General features: G+C 37.9%; 1 protein-coding gene across 3 annotated transcripts in view; it reads left to right on the top strand.

Annotated features, from left to right (window-relative positions):
- Positions 1-23,955, top strand: part of LOC131686130 (protein O-mannosyl-transferase TMTC2-like) — an 876,983-nt gene extending 853,028 nt beyond the window's left edge. For 2 of the 3 annotated variants that reach the window (XM_058970300.1, XM_058970299.1), the window contains exons 9-12: positions 12,206-12,346; positions 12,460-12,544; positions 22,436-22,593; positions 22,675-23,955. In XM_058970300.1, the coding sequence (XP_058826283.1) occupies positions 12,206-12,346; positions 12,460-12,544; positions 22,436-22,593; positions 22,675-22,851 (561 nt within the window). In that variant the 3' untranslated portion in view covers positions 22,852-23,955. Of the gene's footprint in view, positions 1-12,205; positions 12,347-12,459; positions 12,545-22,435; positions 22,594-22,674 lie in introns of those variants that run through there. The other variant, XR_009304937.1, reaches the window with a different exon arrangement.
- The last annotated feature ends 911 nt before the right edge of the window (positions 23,956-24,866 follow it).

Raw genomic sequence — 24,866 nt, 5'->3', positions numbered from 1 at the left:
TTTTTTTTTAAATTTTGCAATAAAGTATAAAAAATGTCTTGACACATTTTTTTAGCGCAATTTAGTTTAATCATTAAATCTTTAAAATGGTTTGAGCCGTTTTTGAGTTAATGTGCACACCAGTTTCAAAATCATGGTTTTTAGAAAAACGCGTTCAAAGTTTTGAGTTCCGTAAGCCACATGTAGGACAAAAAAATCCGTTTCTTCCCCAATTTTTTGATCGGCCCAAAATTTTACATAACTTTTTTTGAATCAATCTATCAAATAATGGAAAAAACAAAAATCGATTTTTTGACCTATTTACAGGCGAAGTCGACCCATACGATGAATCTAGAAGTTCTGTAATTATTAGAACAAAGGTCAAAGTGTGTCAAAAATGGCCATTTTGCCCTATTTTTGAGTTTTTATCACACACAAAAAAATCTTATTTGAAAACACTCATTATTTTGCAGAAAAACATAAAATTTACATCAAAACCCATCGATGTGCAACATTACTGTTCCTATTGGAGGTCAACCTTCCTCAATGATGGATACGTAATACACAGGCCCGCAGCGTGCGGCTGGCCGGGTTGGCCCCGCCAAGGGCCTTAGGGGGCGCTGAAATCTTGATCTACTCTGAAAACTAAGAGAGAATAATTCAGAAAACATTTCAGGATACATGAGCCATTTGCATGTTCACACAACATTATTCACAATGCTATATATTTATCTGTGGACAAAAAGAACTAAGAAAAAAATGGGTAAAATTACTTTTGTACGAAAGACATGGAATGCAATTTGTGTTTCCACGTCGTCCCATCAGAATCCGACACACACTTAGAGCCAAGCCCCAAACCGACGCTAGATTAGTTCTGGTTTCTAGTTGGTATCGGATTCTGAAATCGAAACGAAAAAATTAAATTAACTAAATTATTGTTAGGAAGCGATCCTAGCGCGGTTGGTAAACCTTGTACGCAAGGCATCTGGGTTAGATTCCCAATCCCGCACATCGTTAGAATTTTTTCAAAAAGAAATTTTTCTAACCCCAAAAAAGGGGCAAAGGATCCTATGGTTAAAACCTCTAATCGAAATTCAACAAAAAAGTATTGTTCGACAGTCGAACTTAAAAGAGGACCTAAACTGAGACTACACCAAAGGTGTCACAGGATCACACTACGTCAGTGTCAGATAACGATCGTGTTTGAGTAACACGACACTGAAAAACTTCATATACAAAAAATAACGAAAATTATCCCAAACTTGATTGATCTTTTCTCAGTTTACATTAAATAGGACAGATATGAAATAATGGGCAGTAAAGCAGACCACCTCCACGAAGCTGTTACAAAAATCCTGTAGTAAGCTAGATCGAGTATCATCAAGCGGACACCCCGATGCTGTAACGTGAGAAATGAAGTGTCCTCGGCACCGTGAGGAGTTCCGAAATATCACAAAATTGCCAGTGTCCAACTTAGGCCCAACAAGTCCTGCACTAATCTATGGTGAAAATGTCAGCTGGAATTTTTAGTGTTCTTGGAAGCGCTAGAAACTACTTGTTTGATATCATATTTCTAGGAGCAGGAGTGGTTTGCTTCGGCTTTGAGTCAGCGCTTCCTCAAACTGTTATATTTAGCGGCTTTGAAAATAAAAATGTCAGCCTTTACAAAGCGATGTTTGTATGCGGGGCATGGTAATATATCATATGAACTCTCCCGACAATAGACACACTTCTTCACATTCTCGTGCAAGAGTCATTTTTTTTAAATCTCGGCGCACTTGCCACACCGGGTTTCTTATTGGCCCACTTGCTTGTATTTATATGACCAAAGCAAGACGCATGGTACAAATAGTCGAACAGACAGACGAACCTTGTCAGAGAAGACGTAATCCGGCAAAGCAGTCCCGCCAAAGGACACCCACTACTTTATCCCGTCCAGTGCTATCACCATTTAAAATCTTCGCTTACTTTAGAAAAGGGTCCTCTTAACAGCCCATATTGTGCTTCAGTAGATTTACCCAAAATAAACACGAATCGCTGACAACACCGTCGATCTCAACTTTGTGAGCGGGCATGTAAACGCGATAGTCCTTTAAAAATAACTTGTAACCATTAGCGTCATTTGCTTGCTTTAGACAGGATATCACAATTTTGGACGAACTTTAGAGATATGAGCCATACAATTCTTTAGGCTTTAGCGTTAAGAGAAAATAAAATTCATTCACCAGCAAAGGTATTCATTTGATGTGAGCGTGAATAGCGCAATCTATATCCGGTGAATAGCGCAATCTATATCCGGTGCATAGCCATAGTTTGCAACTGAAGTAGAATTCGAACCGAAAATATCTGAATGAATGCGTTGCACCGAGCACATGAAGGACGAGGCAAACAACCGATACAATCCCTTCCATGTGGCGGACACGATTTGAATTTCGTTCTCCTTTCAAGCTCACTCGGGTATGTCAATTTTTCTGAGCTCTGATGCGGCCTAATCAACAATTCACCAACCAGGTCATAACTCCTAAAAAGTGTTTCCTCAGTATATTGGTCTACCGTCAACTGATTTCACGAATATCCAATGCAAGATTTGCGGTTGGAAATCGTTTTTTTCAGTGTTTCTTTCAAATTTCCAATCATCGGAAATAACTATAATAGTTGCTGAAGGAACAAATATTCAAATAGTGATAGTGACGGGCTTAATTCCTTAGTAAATCGTTTGCCTAGTAAACTGATCTGTCTGTTAAGTCTCCTGAAACAATGCTTCATCCTCGTCACCTTCAAACATCTTACTTCAACTGATATTACAGACAAGTTTGCAGTGAGTTTATATTTAAAATTACACAAAACTTTAGTGTTCTGTTGATGACTCTCTCTTAAATATTTCGATTTTCTGCGCTGCATCGCGAAAGTCTTACTCATCCATTTTGTGTTAGTGGAATGTCTTTATAAAATTGTTCATTCTTTAAAACTGTCTATTTGCATGGACATTGTAATTTACATTACTAACCAGTTGAATTGTTTTTCAGACACCGCTGCATATTCGCTGACACTACTGCTAGTATTGATAATAAAATAACTTTAAACAATTCCCTTTCACCAGCAGGTGCTAGCGACAAAGCCTGATCTACTTTATCAAATAAATGAGGATAAGTTATACAGTAAGTCAGGAGTAGTGTGTCATTTCTATGTCCTCAAATTCGAGACTTCGCTAAGGGCGCAAGAAGAACACTTAGCGGCCCTGGTTTAAACGGTCGTTTTCAACAAAATTTTTATTTCATATTTCCACTGTCGATAATTTGTAAACATTATTTAGAAAAACCTGTTTTAATCCACCTAGCGGTGCAATTGTGCCTTTCTCATTTCTCTAAACTATGGCACGGAGGCTTTTTATGTTCAACATAATTGTGGAAATGTCCATTACATTCTTAGTACACTTTGCACTTATACACAATGGCATGCCAGCCACGAACTTGATGAGCTACGTGTCGACGGTGAAACACTTGAAACAAAAAAATATCATACTTCATTAGCCTAATCAGCATTAGATCAATGTTATCTGCTTGCTAACTCATTTTGTCATGCGGGGGTGGGTATGTGAGGAGGGCGAAAGTCCCATGAACGAACGACTCCCCAGCTTAAATTGGTATGCTTTGTGATATAGTGGTGGTTTAAAGATAATGGGGTTGAAAGGGAGGAGTATGAGGGCTGGATGGGGTGGTGGTCTGAGGGGTGATTTAAGGAGATTTTTAAAGGAAGGGAGTGAACAGTAGAGGGGGGGGGGGGTGTAACCCCTCTCCGTAAAGCATCAACTATGCCCCTGTTAAAATCCAGAAACCTTATGCGAGTTGAAAAAAAAATGGCCGGGATTAGGTTGACGTTTTTCAGAGTGATTGCATAACCTTTCTATATGAGAAAGGCAAAAATGTGCCAAAATCCAAAAAATTGAATTGTCGTCAAATTTTTTTTCGAGTTTGCATCAAATCTCGACGTTTCATGCACCTTGAACTCATTTAGCATCAAAAATAAAAATTCTATTTTTAATTCTTCCTATAGTTTATATGAGAAATTTCTGTGTGGCCGCACTCTGAAACCCGTAATTCCAGAACCAGAATTCCGATCGATCCAAAATTCAATAGCAGCCGATGGAAAGGTTGCACCTTTCATTTGAGACTAAGTTTGGGCAAATCGGTCCAGCCATCTTTGAGAAAAATGAGTGACATTACTTGACACATACGCACATACATTGTAATGGGTAAATTTGGGACTAATGAAATCAACCCATAATCGCTGTTTCAATTTCGTTCAACCGCGCCATGATGAGATAATGCAAATCAAGTCTGTTTGGCAAAAATGTTCACGGAGGAAAAATAGGCGGGTGCCTACAAGCCACCAGCGACGACTATAAAAGCGACTGGCAAACAGACAACCGATGTCAGTTTTACCCAGCCAATTATACCGGCCGCATCACATCAAGCAGCAGAGCAGCCGAGCGGACAACGAATCAGGCAGTACACGGCGACCGACGGGCGGGAAGATCATCTCACACAGGACTCGCATCGATCAGGTCGCATTCTTGCGCATCTTCCACTTTGCGATTTTCATCGCACGCAAGATTATTTAGTAAAGAATTTAGAATTTTCCTAAAAGCACTGAGTTTCGGCACCCAGCTCTGAAATGTATAGTGATGCCGCCGCAAATCTCCAATAATACGAATTGTTTGATAACACCAGAAGAGAAACCAGTAGTGTGCGATAGTACCAGTGAAACCGACGTAAGGATGAACATTAAGTGAAATTGTTATCAGGCCAGTAATACCATTATTATGTCACTAGCGTTACACTGCGGTCGGTTTTTAGGAGGAGTTTCGTCCTCTCGAATAGATTTTGGCGGTAAGGACCGTCGAACTGCAGAATTTAGATGTTGCATGCTGGATAGTGAAACGTGGTGTTGTGCTAGCAAAACATGGCCGTGTGAACAGAACTGTTAAACAATTTTGATTTGCTTTCGGTATAATATAGAGTTTAAATATGATATTGATTGTTGTTGTGATACAGCGAACTTAGGTTGATTGACTAGTTACTTTCGGGGTTGGACCAACGGCGGGCCGACAGCCGGCCGGGCAAAATTAAAATCGGAATTTGACATTCTGGTAACAGATTGGCGCTAAAGTGAAATTTCGCAAAACGGAAATCAACTTCGGTTCGCTGATTACTTGTTAAATTTATTTTGTGCTCCCACCGGGTCCCAGACCGTTACAACATACACACACATACACACACACATACACACACATACACACACACATACACACACACATACATACATACATACACACACATACAGACTTTTCCGATCTCGACGAACTGATTCGAATGGGATATGACCCTCTCCCTCCGGGCCGGGATTAGGTTGACGTTTTTCAGAGTGATTGCATAACCTTTCTATATGAGAACGGCAAAAATGTGCCAAAATCCAAAAAAGTGAATCGTCGTCAAATTTTTTTTCGAGTTTGCATCAAATCTCGACGTTTCATGCATCTTGAACACATTTAGCATCAAAAATAAAAATTCTATTTTTAATTTTTCCTATAGTTTATATGAGAAATTTCTGTGTGGCCGCACTCTGAAACCCGTAATTCCAGAACCAGAATTCCGATCGATCCAAAATTCAATAGCAGCCGATGGGAAGGTTGCACGTTTCATTTGAGACAAAGTTTGGGCAAATCGGTCCAGCCATCTCTGAGAAAAATGAGTGACATTATTTGACACATACGCACATACATACACACACATACACACACATACACACACATACACACACATACACACACATACATACATACACACACACATACAGACTTTTTCCGATCTCGACGAACTGAGTGGAATGGGATATGACACTTGGCCCTCCGGGCCGGGATTAGTTGACGTTTTTCAGAGTGATTGCATAACCTTTCTATATGAGAAAGGCAAAAAAATCATGAAATTACTCAATTGAATCCAAATCATCTGAAACGAGTAAAAAATAACCCCAATGATGAAAACCTCAAAGCTCTTCTGCAACACATAACTAAAAAAGTTACTCCACGCTTTTCTAAACTTTCTTACTTCAAATCCTTGCTCTCACTTGAGTACTATGGCTCTTAATATTTGAAAAATACTTCACCTTCCAGTCCCTTGCTAATTATATGTCGTTACAATATGAATAAAAAAGTTAATGTAATGCAAAAGCGGTGCAAAAAGGCCTACTTTGAAAACCTTCTATCCAACACAATTCATTCAAAACTTTGGAAAAGTATTAATACCATTTTCGGTCGTTCAAAGTCGGATGTTCCCATCAGCCTAATTTGCAATGATATCAGAGTCACTGAGACCAAAGAAGTATGTAATGTTTTCAACGAATATTTCTCTAGTATTGGCAAAAATTTGGCTGACAATATTCCCACGAGTCCCAACTCAAATCCTATTACTAATATACAACACGTCCAAGAAACAATCTTCTTGCGTCCTGCAACCATAAACGATCCTTTTGATTAAAGACCTCGAAAAAAATAATAGTTGAGGTCCTGATAAGATCCCCGCTAGTGTTCTTAAGAGTAACTGTACCACTTTTGCAAACATCCTAACCAAAGCTTTTAATTTAATAATTCAAACCGGCAGGTACCCAGACTGTTTAAAAATAGCCCGAGTAATTCCAATTTTCAAAGCTGGTGATCCAAACCAACCTTGCAACTATAGACCAATTTCAGCATTGTGCGTTTTCAATAAAATTCTTGAGAAATTGCTCATCACTCGACTACTCGAGTTTTTGAACAAACACAACATAATTTACAACTACCAGTATGGGTTCAGACAGGGCTGCAGCACTTTAATTGCAATGACCGAACTAATTGACTCCATCATTAGTCAAATTGATAGCAAAAGAATTGTTGGTGCCCTTTTTCTGGACCTAAAAAAAGCATTCGATACTCTGGATCACTCAATCCTGCTTAAGAAGTTAGAATGCTATGGTATCAGGGGATTAGCAAATCATATTATTCGTAGCTATCTGTCGTATAGGAACCAATTCGTATCTATTGGAGACTCGTGTAGCTCTTATAGACCAATAGAAATAGGAGTGTCCCAAGTAATATTGGGCCACTGTTATTTTTATTGTATATCAATGACCTAGGTAGACTCGGGTTAAAAGGAACTCCTCGTCTTTTCGCGGATAACACAGCGTTGTTCTAACGACGTATTTCAACGAAAACCTTCTTTCCTTGAACCTATCAAAAACTAAATATATGCTGTTTCGTTCATCTAGAAGAGCTATAGGCGTGCATCCAGACCCAAGAATGGGACAGTCTGTAATTCAGGAAACTAACTGCTTCAAATATTTAGGACTTCACTTAGACCCCACACTCTCCTGGATTGCGCATATAACATCTATAGAGAGAAAAGTTGCATCGTTATGTGGGGCTATGCGTAAAGTATGCTCTTTTGTTCCCCAGCATGTACTTCTAAAATTTTATTATGCGCACATCCACTCATTGCTGAACTACCTTGTATCTATGTGGGGCCGTGCCAGCATCTCGAATCTGAAAAAGCTACAAACGCTTCAAAACAGATGTCTTAAAATTATTTATAAAAAACCATTTATGTACCCTACTATTTTGTTATACAATAATAATGCCCACAACATTTTACCTTTGCTTGGGTTGACTAACTACCAAACAATAATATACATCCACAATGCTTTGCATAATACTATTGCTCATAATAATCTAGAATTTACAACAGGCATTCGAGCTCACAGCACTAGACAAGCCAATCATTTATTATACTCCAGAGTATCCACGAACCTTGGTCAAAGACGCATTTCTTTCATCGGACCTAAGTTATTCAACCAGCTTCCTACTGATTTAAAGCAAATAACATGTCGCACTCGTTTCCAAGCAAAATTGAAACTAATTTTAAAAAATAAAATAGGAGAAATTTTAATATAAACTTCGTTCACCACCAATCGAGCTTATTCCTTTAGTTATAATTGGTTAACATTTTTTTTAATAAAAACAATTGATAGATGCATTTTTTCTAGCAATAAGTAATAAATAAATTTAAATTATTATAAGCTTCTTGCAAAGCTACGATGGGACCCTTAAAAAGATTCATTTCCGCTGGGTACTCGTCGTAGCTTCTTGTCAAATTTTGTGTTTTGTCGGTCTCGTATTGTTTTTTTTTTGTTCTCAGCTTTTCCGCGATTCGTAACTTTGTTTTGTTGTGCTGACTTTTTTTTTGCACGCTGAGAACTGATGTGTCCACTACCAGGGGGCTCCGTTTGTGAGCTTTATGGTGTGGGGGTAAGAGGCGGGCTATTAAAAAAAATTATAAAGAAAATAAGGCAATTTTCGGCGAAGAAATACTTTTGGCGACCAAAATTTATAACCAAAATATGCATAGGTGCATTTCTTATATGGAGATGACCCAACCCTTTGCGTTTAAATTGAGTAATTTCATGGTTTTAGCGATATAATGTTTATAAATTACCAACAGTGATAATATAAAGTTGGAAAAATTTTGAATTTTTGGGATCCATAAATGAGCAAGTTTGTGCATCTGTTCCCTATTGGGGTTGTGATGAGCAATCTCTGCGCTTGTGATGATGGTTGTCACGACATGGAGCACGTTGTCTGGTCATATGTCGTGTAGTGGAATGTTAGCCCTTTTTATAAGAAGTCGACTTCTTAATCGGCTTATACAACACTTCGTTACAAGATTATTAACTTCGAAGAAAACGAACAAAAAGCTCATAAACTTGCTCAGCAGTTTGAAAGCGTCCATAATTTTAATCTCAACGTTATGAGTCCTATTGAAACCGAAGTCTTACAAAAATATGAAAAAGTTTCAAATCAAGTATTGACTCTGGACGATATTGTTGAAACAAACTATGATGAGACCAAATCCATAATGAAAAAGTTAAAAAATATGAAAGCTCCAGGTTATGATGGAATTTACAGCATTCTTCTTAAAAACCTTCCCGTAATCACCATGAGATACTTGGTCAAAATATTCAACAAATGTTTTCAATTAGCATATTTCCCTGAAAGATGGAAAAACGCCAAGGTTATTCCTATTTTGAAGCCAGATAAAAACCCAGCAGAAGCATCTAGCTATCGACCAATTAGTTTACTCTCTTCTATTAGCAAATTATTTGAAAAAAATCATCCTAACTAGAATGATGTCACATATCAATGAGAATTCTATTTTTCTTCCTGAGCAGTTTGGATTTCATATTGGACATTCAACTACTCATCAACTTAAGAGAGTGACTGACATGATAAAGGCAAATATCTCAGAGGGCTATTCCACTGGAGTTGCTCTTCTAGACATCGAAAAAGCTTTCGACAGTGTTTGGCACAAAGGTTTAATTGCCAAAATGTGGGATTTCAATTTTCCAATTTACATAATAAAGATAATTAAAAATTATCTTACTAACCGTACCCTACAGGTTTCTTATCAGAATTGTAAATCTGAAAAGCTACCCGTTAAAGCAGGCGTCCCTCAAGGATCAAGCGTCGCACCAATACTATACAATATTTTTACCTCTGATCTTCCAAATCTACCTAAAGGCTTAAAAAGTCATTTTTCTGTGATGATACTAGCACCTCAGCCACTGGAATGAGTCTTCGTATTATCTGCAGTCGACTGCAACGAAGCTTGAATATTTTCAATGATTCCCTGAAAAAATGGAAAATTTCCACTAATGCGGCAAAAACAGAATTGATTGTGTTTCCGCATAAGCCAAGAGCTTCTTCTCTTAAACCAAATAATAACCATATTATTAAATTTAATGGTTTGAATTTAACGTGGTCAGATCAAGTTAAATACTTGGTTTTGATTTACGATAAAAAACTCACTTTTAAGGATCACATTGAAGGAATCCAAACAAAATGCAACAAATATATAAAATGTTTATACCCTCTTATAAATAGGAATTCTAGGCTCTGCCTAAAGAACAAACTATTAATTTATAAACAAATATTTAGACCGGCTATGCTATATGCAGTTCCAATCTGGGCAAGTTGATGTGCTACTAGGAAGAAAACGCTTCAAAGAATTCAGAATATTATTCTGAAAATGATTTTGAAGCGTCCTCCCTGGTTTAGCACAAATGAGTTGCACAGACTTGCAAACATAGAAACATTAGAAATTATGACGAACAGTATTATAAGCAACTTCCGACAAAAATCGTTGCAATCTTCAATTGCAACGATTAGCTCTCTTCATAGATTATAGGTTAGTTTATAAGATTTGTTTAGCTCTTTATTCATAAGACAAGTAGGTTTAAAACACCCTACTGAAAAAAAATTCTTAACCGCGAAAGCATATTATAACTTAATAATAATTAACTGAATCATGTAAACAATAGGGATGGAAAGTCACCACTTGTGGCTGAACACCCAATATACTAAATTAGAAATGTAATGCAAACAAAACAATATAATCAAATAGAAAATAATATATATAAAAAAAACTTCGAAGAAGTTGAAGTCAATAAAAACATTGTTCTGAGTGTCATATGATAATAATCAGAGGCACTCGATCTCAATCTCCAATTGAAGTTAATAAACGAGCAAGTGGATTCTCTCCATACAAAATGGTTGGGAAATCCCATACAAATTTTAAGCACGTTGTTCCAGTAATTAGACTAGTCCGGATTGATACGAATTAGGAGCACATGCTCCTGCTGATTCTAGAAATCGACATAGAGGTGGATTGATAAACGTATTTTTTTTCTTGTTTTTTACATAAAAAGAGCGCTGCTTGCTAGCAAGATCAAATGTGTTTCTGTCCCACATCACACTAGTTTTATTTAAATTTAATATGACTCATTTGTAAGATAAACCGTCGACCTAGTATAAAGTGACGTTCAAATTGTTTTCTTTAGCTTTAAGGAAAACTATAAAATATCTTCCAGCCCTATTTTCTATAATTATTACTCAAAAATCAGAACGGAAACAGTTTCGGCATATTAAGGCTGCCGCAAACTGCCTTGTCAAATGAACATACTGAATTAAAAATTGCAACTACTAATTCGTAAAATAGTTTTGTACACAAGTGCTGAAAAAGTACAAACCAACCCCCAAATAATGCTGCCACAATAAATTTCGCCGCCCCCATCCTGCTCCAGCCAGACAAACAAAGCGTAATAGAAACTTTGTAACCAACTGGGTAATGCGTTCAAATTTGCCTTTGTGTAATCTATTTAATGTACAACCTCTGCAACCGACGCGGCGATATTTATTATGCGGAGGGGTGTGATTTATGAAAACAAGTTTGCTTTTAATTAGTTTCAAGATTTACGCTTCCTTTTGCAAGAGCAGGAGAACCGGAAGACGCGTTTGCAAAGACACCCTACCTTCACGCAAATAAAAAAAAGATATTGAAGCCAACATGCTGAAACCGTATCGACTACTCCCGAAGCAATGGAAAATCGATACAAGACTGGCTGTTGATTCAGCAAGGCTAAGAAGATATCCATCGGCGGTGGTCAGAAGAGTACGGTGCAGAGGCTTGAAGAGGGCCATTACACCCGCAAACGCAGTTTGATTTCTCGCCTCTTCTCTGCAGCGCACAGCATCTCACGGTTCACCATCTCACTTCTCGCCAGGGTATAACGTGGAAACGAGTTTTTCTGGTAGTGGTGACAACGAAATTTGCGCATGTCCTAGTCGGAGCTTTTCACGTGACACGAGTTCTCTCAATTGCAGCCTGATAGTATCACTTTTCCCCTTCCGTAAACTGACCGCTGGCTGCGCTGGAAGGATGAGCTGGATGCATTTGGCTGATGGTGTCTCCGCGTCAGCCAGTAGCTGCGATAGCCACAGGGGACTGAGGGAACTCCTGTGGTGCGGTTTATAATCTGTTGCTCGAATCGGGAAAGTTTTTCCCTCCCGCAGTACGGTAGTTCAACCCTCGTCACCGTGGTTCGTAATTATGGACCAGGCAGATTTAGTACAGCACAAGAAAGTAATTCATTAGGTTTCTCCACATTAGGCAGAGTAAATCCTTTATCCGGTTCGCAATTTTGCACCGTACTAACTAGTCAATCCATCACCATTAATAGCACGTTTGCAACTGATTCAAAGCTCATTGTCTCACTTACTTTTGTCGGCTATCATACCGGCCGCGGCGGGACGCACCAACAAAAGGATGAAACTAATCGTGCTTAACTACCTCCATTCCAGGGTATCTATCATCGGCTAGGTGAAGTTTTTGCTCGGCTCAACCAGTGGTCCGAAGCGGAACGGTTTCAGCGGGCGGCCCTGGAAGCCCAACCGGATCACGTAGCGGCGCACCTGTCGTACGGCTCGATGCTGGCAAGGAATGTAAGTAGTAATTCTGTTTATATGATTTTCGACAACCAATCGCTAACGTTGGAATTTTGTTCGTTTTCGTCCATCTGTCTCGCCTGTTGCATATTTTGATTCCCTTGATTCAGAGCAGCCGAACATCGGAGGCGGAGCAGTGGTTTAAACGTGCCCTTCGACTGGCGCCAACCGATGCTAGTGTTTATCACCACTACGGTAAGTTTAACTCTCTTCTAGAGAAAAAATTAAATTGTTTTTGAAGGGTGCGTTGCTATCTTTAGATTAATGAAATCGTCAAATAGTATTTTTAAGGCGATTTGCTTCGGACCTTCTTTTGCAGAGAAGAAAATTTGTTTATTCACCTACAGCGTCTTGTGGGTTATTACTTCTCTCTCGTCATTCACGTCAATGCCATCATCGTCAAAACTGCCTTGGTAATCAAGATCAGATGTTCTACCTTGCGTCTTGCGCTTGCATACTCATGACGGCGTAGGTGAAGACAATGGTTCCTTTGTTCTTGAGACAATGCACACTAGAGCGAGAGGTTGATAGTTATCGTTCACTTTACTCGCTCATAGCCTGCTGAAGTAGAAAATAGACTCAACGCAGGGATCTTGAAATATGTCATACTTCCATATACTGAAAGTAAGATATTTTTCAAGTGACAGTTTCTGCAAGATATCGATCCACATTGAACCACGTGGAAATGGTTCGATGATCTTAATTCAGTAAACTTGTGGCAGATTGTTGAGCAACCGATTGACCTTGAAAAACCAATTAAGAATAGAGGATGGTTAAATAAGTATTTTGTGCCTTCCCAATTAGTATAAGTTGATTTTCGGTTCAGTCAACGTCACGAAAATCATAGAAATATTGAGCAAATGTACAGTGGTCCAGAATGTGAATTCAGCAGAAATTTTGACTATCTTCTAACGCTAAATAACGTACAAATAGAAACTGAACGGTGATTTACTATATAAAGCCCTTCTTTGCGTTTAAATAGAAGCTAGGGTTGTACTAATATTACTAATAACCAGAGTTGAATTTTTCAATGGTTCGAGGTTAAATTTGAAGAAGCTATAGAACAACACATTAAAGACACATTTGTTTAAGACTTGCATGTTCTATCCCTGCTATTATTCATTTCATAAAAATTGTAATTGTAAACTGTTGGGTGTTTATAAGATTATATTTTAAAATAAAAATTTAAATTTGCGATCTGAAATTAGAAACTGGAAGTTGGAAATTGGAAATCGGAAATCGGAAATTGGAAATCGGAAATTGGAAATTGAAAATTGGCAATTGGAAATTGGCAATTGGCAATTGGAAATCGGTAATTGGAAATTGGAAATTGGAAATCGGAAATCGGAAATTGGAAATTGGAAATTGGAAATTGGAAATTGGAAATCGCAAATCGGAAATCGCAAATCCCAAATCGGAAATCGGAAATCGGAAATAGGAAATCGGAAATCGGATATCGGAAATCGGAAATCGGAAATCGGAAATCGGAAATCGGAAATCGGAAATCGGAAATTGGAAATTGGGAATTGGAAATTGCAAATTGCAAATTGCAAATTGCAAATTGCAAATTGCAAATTGCAAATTGCAAATTGCAAATTGCAAATTGGAAATTGGAAATTGGAAATTGGAAATTGGAAATTGGAAATTGGAAATTGGAAATTGGAAATTGGAAATTGGAAATTGGAAATTGGAAATTGGAAATTGGAAATTGGAAATTGGAAATTGGAAATTGGAAATTGGAAATTGGAAATTGGAAATTGGAAATTGGAAATTGGAAATTGGAAATTGGAAATTGGAAATTGGAAATTGGAAATTGGAAATTGGAAATTGGAAATTGGAAATTGGAAATTGGAAATTGGAAATTGGAAATTGGAAATTGGAAATTGGAAATTGGAAATTGGAAATTGGAAATTGGAAATTGGAAATTGGAAATTGGAAATTGGAAATTGGAAATTGGAAATTGGAAATTGGAAATTGGAAATTGGAAATTGGAAATTGGAAATTGGAAATTGGAAATTGGAAATTGGAAATTGGAAATTGGAAATTGGAAATTGGAAATTGGAAATTGGAAATTGGAAATTGGAAATTGGAAATTGGAAATTGGAAATTGGAAATTGGAAATTGGAAATTGAAAATTGGCAATTGGAAATTGGAAATTGGCAATTGGCAATTGGAAATCGGTAATTGGAAATTGGAAATTGGAAATTGGAAATTGGAAATTGGAAATCGGAAATTGGAAATTGGAAATTGGAAATTGGAAATCGCAAATCGGAAATCGCAAATCGGAAATCGCAAATCCCAAATCGGAAATCGGAAATCGGAAATAGGAAATCGGAAATCGGAAATCGGAAATCGGAAATCGGAAATCGGAAATAGGAAATCGGAAATCGGAAATCGGAAATCGGAAATCGGAAATCGGAAATCGGAAATCGGAAATCGGAAATTGGAAATCGGAAATCGGAAATCGGAAATCGGAAATCGGAAATCGGAAATCGGAAATCGGAAATCGGAAATCGGAAATCGGAAATCGGAAATCGGAAATCGGAAATCGGAAATCGGAAATCGGAAATCGGAAATCGGAAATCGGAAATCGGAAATCGGAAATCGGAAATCGGAAATCGGAAATCGGAAATCGGAAATCGGAAATCGGAAATCGGAAATCGGAAATCGGAAATCGGAAATCGGAAATCGGAAATCGGAAATCGGAAATCGGAAATCGGAAATCGGAAATCGGAAATCGGAAATCGGAAATCGGAAATCGGAAATCGGAAATCGGAAATCGGAAATCGGAAATCGGAAATCGGAAATCGGAAATCGGAAATCGGAAATCGGAAATCGGAAATCGGAAATCGGAAATCGGAAATCGGAAATCGGAAATCGGAAATCGGAAATCGGAAATCGGAAATCGGAAATCGGAAATCGGAAATCGGAAATCGGAAATCGGAAATCGGAAATCGGAAATCGGAAATCGGAAATCGGAAATCGGAAATCGGAAATCGGAAATCGGAAATCGGAAATCGGAAATCGGAAATCGGAAATCGGAAATCGGAAATCGGAAATCGGAAATCGGAAATCGGAAATCGGAAATCGGAAATCGGAAATCGGAAATCGGAAATCGGAAATCGGAAATCGGAAATCGGAAATCGGAAATCGGAAATCGGAAATCGGAAATCGGAAATCGGAAATCGGAAATCGGAAATCGGAAATCGGAAATCGGAAATCGGAAATCGGAAATCGGAAATCGGAAATCGGAAATCGGAAATCGGAAATCGGAAATCGGAAATCGGAAATCGGAAATCGGAAATCGGAAATCGGAAATCGGAAATCGGAAATCGGAAATCGGAAATCGGAAATCGGAAATCGGAAATCGGAAATCGGAAATCGGAAATCGGAAATCGGAAATCGGAAATCGGAAATCGGAAATCGGAAATCGGAAATCGGAAATCGGAAATCGGAAATCGGAAATCGGAAATCGGAAATCGGAAATCGGAAATCGGAAATCGGAAATCGGAAATCGGAAATCGGAAATCGGAAATCGGAAATCGGAAATCGGAAATTGCAAATTGGAAATTGGAAATTGGAAATTGGAAATTGGAAAATGGAAATTGGAAATTGGAAATTGGAAATTGGAAATTGGAAATTGGAAATTGGAAATTGGAAATTGGAAATTGAAAATTGAAAATTGGAAATTGGAAATTGGAAATTGGAAATTGGAAATTGGAAATTGGAAATTGGAAATTAGTAATTGGAAATTGGAAATTGGAAATTGGAAATTAGAAAATTGGAAATTGAAAATTGGAAATTGGAAATTGGAAATTGGAAATTGGAAATTGGAAATCGGAAATCGGAAATCGGAAATCGGAAATCGGAAATCGGAAATCGGAAATCGGAAATCGGAAATCGGAAATCGGAAATCGGAAATCGGAAATCGGAAATCGGAAATCGGAAATCGGAAATCGGAAATCGGAAATCGGAAATCGGAAATCGGAAATCGGAAATCGGAAATCGGAAATCGGAAATCGGAAATCGGAAATCGGAAATCGGAAATCGGAAATCGGAAATCGGAAATCGGAAATCGGAAATCGGAAATCGGAAATCGGAAATCGGAAATCGGAAATCGGAAATCGGAAATCGGAAATCGGAAATCGGAAATCGGAAATCGGAAATCGGAAATCGGAAATCGGAAATCGGAAATCGGAAATCGGAAATCGGAAATCGGAAATCGGAAATCGGAAATCGGAAATCGGAAATCGGAAATCGGAAATCGGAAATCGGAAATCGGAAATCGGAAATCGGAAATCGGAAATCGGAAATCGGAAATCGGAAATCGGAAATCGGAAATCGGAAATCGGAAATCGGAAATCGGAAATCGGAAATCGGAAATCGGAAATCGGAAATCGGAAATCGGAAATCGGAAATCGGAAATCGGAAATCGGAAATCGGAAATCGGAAATCGGAAATCGGAAATTGGAAATTGGAAATTGGAAATTGGAAATTGGAAATTGGAAATTGGAAATTGGAAATTGGAAAATGGAAATTGGAAATTGGAAATTGGAAATTGGAAATTGGAAATTGGAAATTGGAAATTGGAAATTGGAAATTGGAAATTGGAAATTGGAAATTGGAAATTGGAAATTGGAAATTGGAAATTGGAAATTGAAAATTGGAAATTGGAAATTGGAAATTGGAAATTGGAAATTGGAAATTGGAAATTAGTAATTGGAAATTGGAAATTGGAAATTGGAAATTGGAAATTAGAAAATTGGAAATTGAAAATTGGAAATTGAAAATTTGAAATTGGAAATTTTGAAATTGGAAATTGGAAATTGTTATTTTTGATTTGCCATTTATCATTTGCTATTTGCCATTTGCCCCATTTTCCCCATTTGCCCCATTTGTTTAATATCTCAGTAGTTCGTCAATGGATTTTTATAGGCTAAGCAAGTATGCTTAGACCATGTTGTATTTTGATAAAATCACCCTTATCTCAGAAGGTAAACAACATAGGGGAAAGAGGGTAACAGTGGAACTATGAAAACAATACGTTTTCATAGTTCCACTGTTACCCTCTTTCCCCTAACCAAAAACAAAAATAATAGTGGCTAATGGTCATGTTAGGCCTTTCATTTGGAACTTCGTTCATTAAGATCGATTCACCCATTGCCGAAAAAATTGTATGACATAGTGTATAGACAAAGAAATGGATCTAATTTACAGCAAGTTGGTGTCAGTTACTGACGAGTGGAACACAAAACATTAAAATCCAATTTTTCAAACTATATTTTTAGTGAGAACCGCGCTTATCGTGAACAATTTTTGCTCTCGACGGAAGTTCAAACGTTATTAATCTAAATTAGTGATTGGGCAAAAGTTTGTAGGTGGTACACAGTAGCCCCGAAAGGTAAAGCCAGGAATTTATTCTATGTTAAACTAACTGTAGTTTGTACTTCATTTGCAGAAAGTTTGAAGAGGTCTTGTGAGCTCAGATACGAATTCTTTGTATTTAATTTTTTTTCGAACACGTTCTTAGTATAATCCGGCAATTACATAACAATTTAGTAAACCATTTCGGAGTCAAGTCTTCACTGCATTGAATAGCAAACTTATTAAATTTCCAACTCCTACATTATCCCCACAACATTCCATCACATTAGGGCGAATGAACAAACAAAGCTCTTACCAGCTCTGGTCTGGTAGCTGGCATCAGACGTTCATCATTTAGCCAATTTTCGAGCTAAAGGAACCGATCGAGTACGGCTCTCTCTCACTCTCTGTCTCTTCCAAACAGACGGAAACGTTCGACCAGAAGATAACTAACCTCGTCCTTTCGAAAGCTCATTGACTGTTTGTGTCTCCCATCCTCGACAAGTATATGCAAATTGAAAAGCAGAAAAGCAAAATTGATGGGAGAACGTCGTTGAACGAAAAAAAAACTGTCTGGAGTCTTGCCACAACCGGAGACCATCAGTTCCTCGGAGAGCTGACGGAAAGAATACGAGATGGATGTGCATCATCAATATCATCATTAGTGTCCTGACTCAAACTGTTTGTCGAGGAAACACACAGAAGGAAGGAAACCGTATGATGCTTCCTGAAGCTGCCCCGTCAGCCAAGTCGTTGAAATGTGTTTCCTCAAGACTGACTGAAAAATTGAGCTATGAGAAGGAAATAATTGAATAGATTGTGAATAGAGTCGGCAAGAAACGAAACGCGGAAAAATATCAAGTATCCAATTATATTGCTTTGGATGCGCTCGAAAATGAAAACTGCTGAGGATATACAATCTGATGGTTGGTTCCAAAGCGCATCGGATTCTTGTGTGAGCTTCTCATTTTGCTCCGCTAATGGGGTACCTTCCATTCGACGACTGTTCCGGGCAGATGCGCAGTACATTTTGAAAAAAATAATACTCCACAAATATTTTTCTGATGCATTCAACAAAAGCAATGGTAACCTAAAGATATCAAGTGGTCTTGGTGGTAGAGGGATACAGTCTGGTAACCGCTCGTATGCAAGAATAGGAGTAACATCGTAAGACCTCGCCAAGTTTTTATAGATGGCTTATTATGTCGACCTGTGGTTATTAGTCGTTAAAGGAGTAGAGTTTCTATTTGTTGCTTTATTCAATTTGCGGAGCGAATGCAGAAAACCGCTATTATTTACTGCTTAATATTGTATTGGACCTAATTAGGAATACAGTAACGGAAATTGTACACTATGCCAAACCAAACGCATAGCACTTGCAATCTCTCTCTTTTAATTTCCATGTAGAATTTTGAAACGATAAATCTGAATTGATTTCCTTTTAATTTTCACGCAGAGCTATTCGTATTGTGTAGTCCGTTCGCAGTAATGGCAAGTGGTGGTTTGACTCGCATATGTTCGTAGCGTGCTTTGAGCATAGAGTGTACCAGAAGACAATGTGATAAAGGGAGAAGAGCTCAGGGGTTTGCCACATTATATCTACACCAATCCATTAGAGATGTGCGGAGAGAAAGTCATTACAGCAACTTTTCTACCTTAATCTGCTTCTTTGAACTACGTAATGAATATTGTGAAAAAGTATACTACAACATGCAGTAATAGAACGTGTAGTCGTACCGAGACTGTTTTATCATCTATATGCATGAGAAATTTGACTTGAGATGCTGCTGGTCAGTCTCCGCTTACGCTGTCGTATACTAGAATTCTTTGTAATTATGGCTGAGTAACCGTTTTCAAGTTAGCGGAAGACGTCAGGGGCGGTTGGGTTGCAGTTCAAGATAGTTTAAATTTTAATTTTTAAATTTCGAATTTTGAATTTTGACTTGAATTTTAAATTTCGAATTCCGAGTTTCGTTTTTCGAATTTCGATTTTGCAATTTTTGAATTTCATCTTTCGAATTTTGAGTTCCAGATCTCAAATTTTAAATTTCACATTTCACATATCAAATTTCAAATCTCAAATCTAAAATCTAAAATTTAAAATCTCGATTCTAAAATCAAATCTCAAATCGTAAATCTCAAATCTCAAATCTCAAATCTCAAATCTCAAATCTCAAATCTCCAATCTCAAATCTCAAATCTCAAATCTCAAATCTCAAATCTCCAATCTCAAATCTCAAATCTCAAATCTCAAATCTCAAATCTCAAATCTCAAATCTCAAATCTCAAATCTCAAATCTCAAATCTCAAATCTCAAATCTCAAATCTCAAATCTCAAATCTCAAATCTCAAATCTCAAATCTCAAATCTCAAATCTCAAATCTCAAATCTCAAATCTCAAATCTCAAATCTCAAATCTCAAATCTCAAATCTCAAATCTCAAATCTCAAATCTCAAATCTCAAATCTCAAATCTCAAATCTCAAATCTCAAATCTCAAATCTCAAATCTCAAATCTCAAATCTCAAATCTCAAATCTCAAATCTCAAATCTCAAATCTCAAATCTCAAATCTCAAATCTCAAATCTCAAATCTCAAATCTCAAATCTCAAATCTCAAATCTCAAATCTCAAATCTCAAATCTCAAATCTCAAATCTCAAATCTCAAATCTCAAATCTCAAATCTCAAATCTCAAATCTCAAATCTCAAATCTCAAATCTCAAATCTCAAATCTCAAATCTCAAATCTCAAATCTCAAATCTCAAATCTCAAATCTCAAATCTCAAATCTCAAATCTCAAATCTCAAATCTCAAATCTCAAATCTCAAATCTCAAATCTCAAATCTCAAATCTCAAATCTCAAATCTCAAATCTCAAATCTCAAATCTCAAATCTCAAATCTCAAATCTCAAATCTCAAATCTCAAATCTCAAATCTCAAATCTCAAATCTCAAATCTCAAATCTCAAATCTCAAATCTCAAATCTCAAATCTCAAATCTCAAATCTCAAATCTCAAAGCTCAAATCTCAAATCTCAAATCTCGAATCCCGAATCTCAAATCTCAAATTTCAATTTTCAATTTTCAAATTTCATGCTTAAAAATGGAAATTGAATTTCGAGTTTTAAATTGGCAAATGGGGCAAAAGACAAATGGGACAAATGGCCAATGGGGCAAATGGCAAATGGGGCAAATGGCAAATGACAAATGGGGCAAATGGCAAATGGGGCAAATGTTTTTTGAGATTTTGAAGGACTTTTTAACGCATCCATTTCATTTTTTAGTTTATTATCTTCTTTGCTTATCCTTGGTTGCCGTCGGCGGTCGGTTTGCTACCAGTTGCTTCAGCTTGTCGACCTCCTCCGTCAGTGCGCGTGTGATTAGGTCCCTTTCATCAGCTGTGGGCGTAAGGTTCTTTTTGAGAGTGTCTCCAAAGATATTCGGCCTGATTCTGCATTACGACGGATCGATTTTTCTAACGAATGTGATTTGTATTCTCAATAACGACAGCAAAATCAAACGAAAGCCTGCTTCGATCGAACCAGATTCGTTCGAAAATGTCATCCTTCATATTGCAGAATAAAGGACGATTCAGACGATACATCACCTTCCGTCAACGTCAACGGAGCGTCACCGTTCCGTCAGGTTGTTACATGCAGTTAAATAAAGGCATTCACACACAACATCAACGGCACGGAACGTTTTGACGTACGGCACGTGTGAACGGGCACAAGAGAAAAGTATTAAACTTATCCTGACGGAACGGTGACGTTCCGTTGACGTTGACGGAAGCTGATGTATCGTCTGAATCATCCTTAAGGCTGATTATTGTTAGTTTTTTGGTTGCCTAGTGCTCTGGCCTCGGGGAACGTTAGGTTTCAATCAGTTTTAAGTTTAAGAATTTAGGTTTCACCGTCGATCCCCGGATGAATGCTTGTCGTCCGGCATTCGCACGGGTGGCTCCCCGAATGAGCAGCCGCTGGTGCTGGAAGAAGATTTTGCTAGAGTTTCGGAAGGTGTTGCACAAAATACAACGGCGCGAGTGCTGGAGGGTTAATGCATTTTCTATCTACTCTATGTTGACTTGGTGTTCCCCGCTGCAGTTGAAGCACACCTTCTTTCGATTGCATACCCTCGAACCATGTTCAAATTTTTCGCAGCGGAACCATTACAGGGGACTGTGGTAGTGTCGTTTGATTTTAACACACATCATACCTAGGAAATTTTTTTTCGTCAAATCGGACCCAGAAAAAGAAAGGAGTGAGGTGTTTGCGGGACTGCCATTAACGATTTTGACATTTCGGACCTCTGTGACCCTTTGTTCTCTCAGCTCTCCCAGAATAGTCGACGTCTTCATGTTGTTGTTGTCAACGTCATCTAGTAGGCCTTGCTCTTTGTTTAGGACTTTTGTTGGTTTTGTTCCTATGGCGTTCTTGGGGGTTATGTCGGTCCACAATGGGTTAGTAGGAAGTTTCCCCCTTATTCCATTTCACTACTTGACCAATTTTGATTAAACTCTGACCATGAACTATTTTTAGTCAAAATTTCAGTTATTTTTACTGGTACGCCAATAAGTGTCAAATAATTGAGTGTGTCCATTTTTTCTAATACAATCTAATCCGACTACGATATCTATTTACTGTACTACTTTGATGTAAAAGAACACGGAAAGATGATATAACGAATTACATATATTTTTCCTTTTCTTTTCCTCTCATTGCAGCCGACTTCCTGACATCGGTTCGTCGCACGGCCGAAGCCTGCCAGCATCGCGTTAAAGCAGCCGAACTAACCCCTGATGATTATGCGCTGGTAACAGCAGCCGCATCGGCCCTGCGTTTGCTGGACCGAAAAACCGAAGCGGAACGATGGTATCGGCAGGTAATTTCACCCATTTCTTTGAATAGCAGTGCAATTCGGTAATCCTTTCTTTCTCTCTCTATATCGGTACCCCCACTCTAGGCCGTAAATCTCCGACCGGAAGAGGCACGTGCTCACACAAATCTCGGAGCTATTCTGCATCTGCTGGGGCGGCCTCACGAAGCGGCACGCAGCTATCAGGAAGCACTGAGGCTGCAGCCCAACGACCTAACGACGCTGACTAACCTGGCCAAGCTGGGGATAGCGGAAATTTCCTGAGGAACGGTTTCGTCGTCGGCCCCACATTCACGGTCGGTTGCTTCCGGTGGTGACGATGATCTGAGCTAGCTTCACTAAAATTAGGCCTAGAGAAAGTCGGTTACGGTCGTATGATATAATAGCTTCCGACAGGATTTGTTGAGATTTGCAGGGATTGATACATTTTTTTGTTTTTTACATTGTTTCGAACAATATACGAGGTGGAGTAGTATGAAACAATTAAAAATTGGATTATACATAAATAAAGATATTTAACGTTTATTAAACAAGAGAGATGATTGAACCAAAAAAAACAATCATGGGTAGTACAAGAAGGATTTGTATCAAGAGAAAGAATGTCGTTAATTACCCTGGAGGGACTAATCAATCACAGACTTATAAAGGAAATCAACAAACGGTGACAAATTAGCTAGCCTAAGCAACTGTACCATATAGTAATAAATACAGAGAGTATTATAATAACAATGGATAGGACAAATAAAAGAACACGGATGGCTTCTGCGGGAGTCATCTTGTTAAGTTTTGGTTGATGTACAGAGAAAATTATTAAACCAGATTAGTTAAGATGACCAAAGATGACTTAAGATGTTTGCGAAAGGTCAGCACCTACTGTAAATAGGCAAGAAACGCTAGACAAATACCATTAAAGTTAATACAAGTGTAGGTGTTCCCCAATAGTGGCAACCAATATAACAACAAGCTGTGTGGGTGGAATTTTACATCAAGCTGAAACAGTTAGTTTACGTTGTCGCTCCAATAATGATGATGGCGCTGATTACGCTGAAAGTAATTGTCAGATAGGGAAAAATAAATCGAATATTGTTTTGAATTACTTCGTTTATGGTACAGTGGAACAGTGCAAGTTATGAAAGCCAGAATGAATGAAACTACCGTAAACAATGAAATGCATCTGAAATTAATGCATACAGTTTATTGCCGGAATTGAAACCCACATATGCTAGGAACAAAAAATCACTTCTGTATAGAGCCAAACAACATCCAGTGGCAAAATTGTGTATATTGAAAAACAAAACAAAAAAAAACAGATCACAACTCATAACGCTATACAATTTCTGAATAAAAAACAGTTTGTTAAAAAATCTATCAAAGCCTTGTTTTAATCACGCTGAAAGCCAGAAACATTTTGCTGATGGAGGGAACTGTTAACATCGATTGGACAACTTTGGGATGAATTGAACGAATGGTAAATTATTGAATGATTTTGTTCGTTGTAGGGGAGGGAGTGGATCTGGATAGGGTGATTCAAAATAGAATACAGCTAGAGATACTATATGAACTGACAATTAGAATAAAAAAATCGATTAGTATAGTACATATCAAATTCAGTTTTCGTTAAATGTTGGTTCTAAATTGTAGACCAACAAGTATTTCCTCTTTGAAAAAATCTATTTCTCCCCATGTCTAATACTGAACTTCCGGATTCGCACCCAGAGCAACTCCGATAGGCAAGCATGTGGAAATTCTATCACTCGCGTGGCTGTTGCTAACTATGGATAATAAAGTAGCCAAAACTTTTTTTTCATTAAACTTTTATTTGAATCGGCATTTGCAACAGCTTTTTTCCGCCGGAGTTTTTTTACATAACTCTCAAAACCATCAGATCATAAGATATAAAATATAAAATTCATTAAAATCAATGGATCTTTCATAAATATCTCCGCCTAGTGCCCCTATTTTGGTTAAATTATCCGCTCTTTTATCACTCGGTATGGAGCAATGAGAGGGAATCCACACTAAAATTTTCATCATTTCCTGATGGGAAGGATTGGGGAAGTGGTAAGATTGGAAATTAGGAAAATAACAACACATAGAACATAGACAATACGGAATTATTGTTCACTCCCAAGGGAATAAAAGACACTTCTCGATGAGCGGATGTATCAACATGCTCGAAGGGATAATGAGATAACAGAACGACTACACCCCGAAAAGATATTGTCATTCAAATATGGCTTAAACTATAGCTCTTTACCGCACTGGGTAGGAACAATAGC

This window comes from Topomyia yanbarensis, chromosome 2 (genome assembly GCF_030247195.1).
Source record: "Topomyia yanbarensis strain Yona2022 chromosome 2, ASM3024719v1, whole genome shotgun sequence".
Taxonomy (NCBI): Eukaryota; Metazoa; Arthropoda; class Insecta; order Diptera; family Culicidae; genus Topomyia; species Topomyia yanbarensis.
The sequence above is the reverse complement of the archived record's forward strand: the minus strand, read 5'-3'. Positions and strand labels throughout refer to the sequence as shown.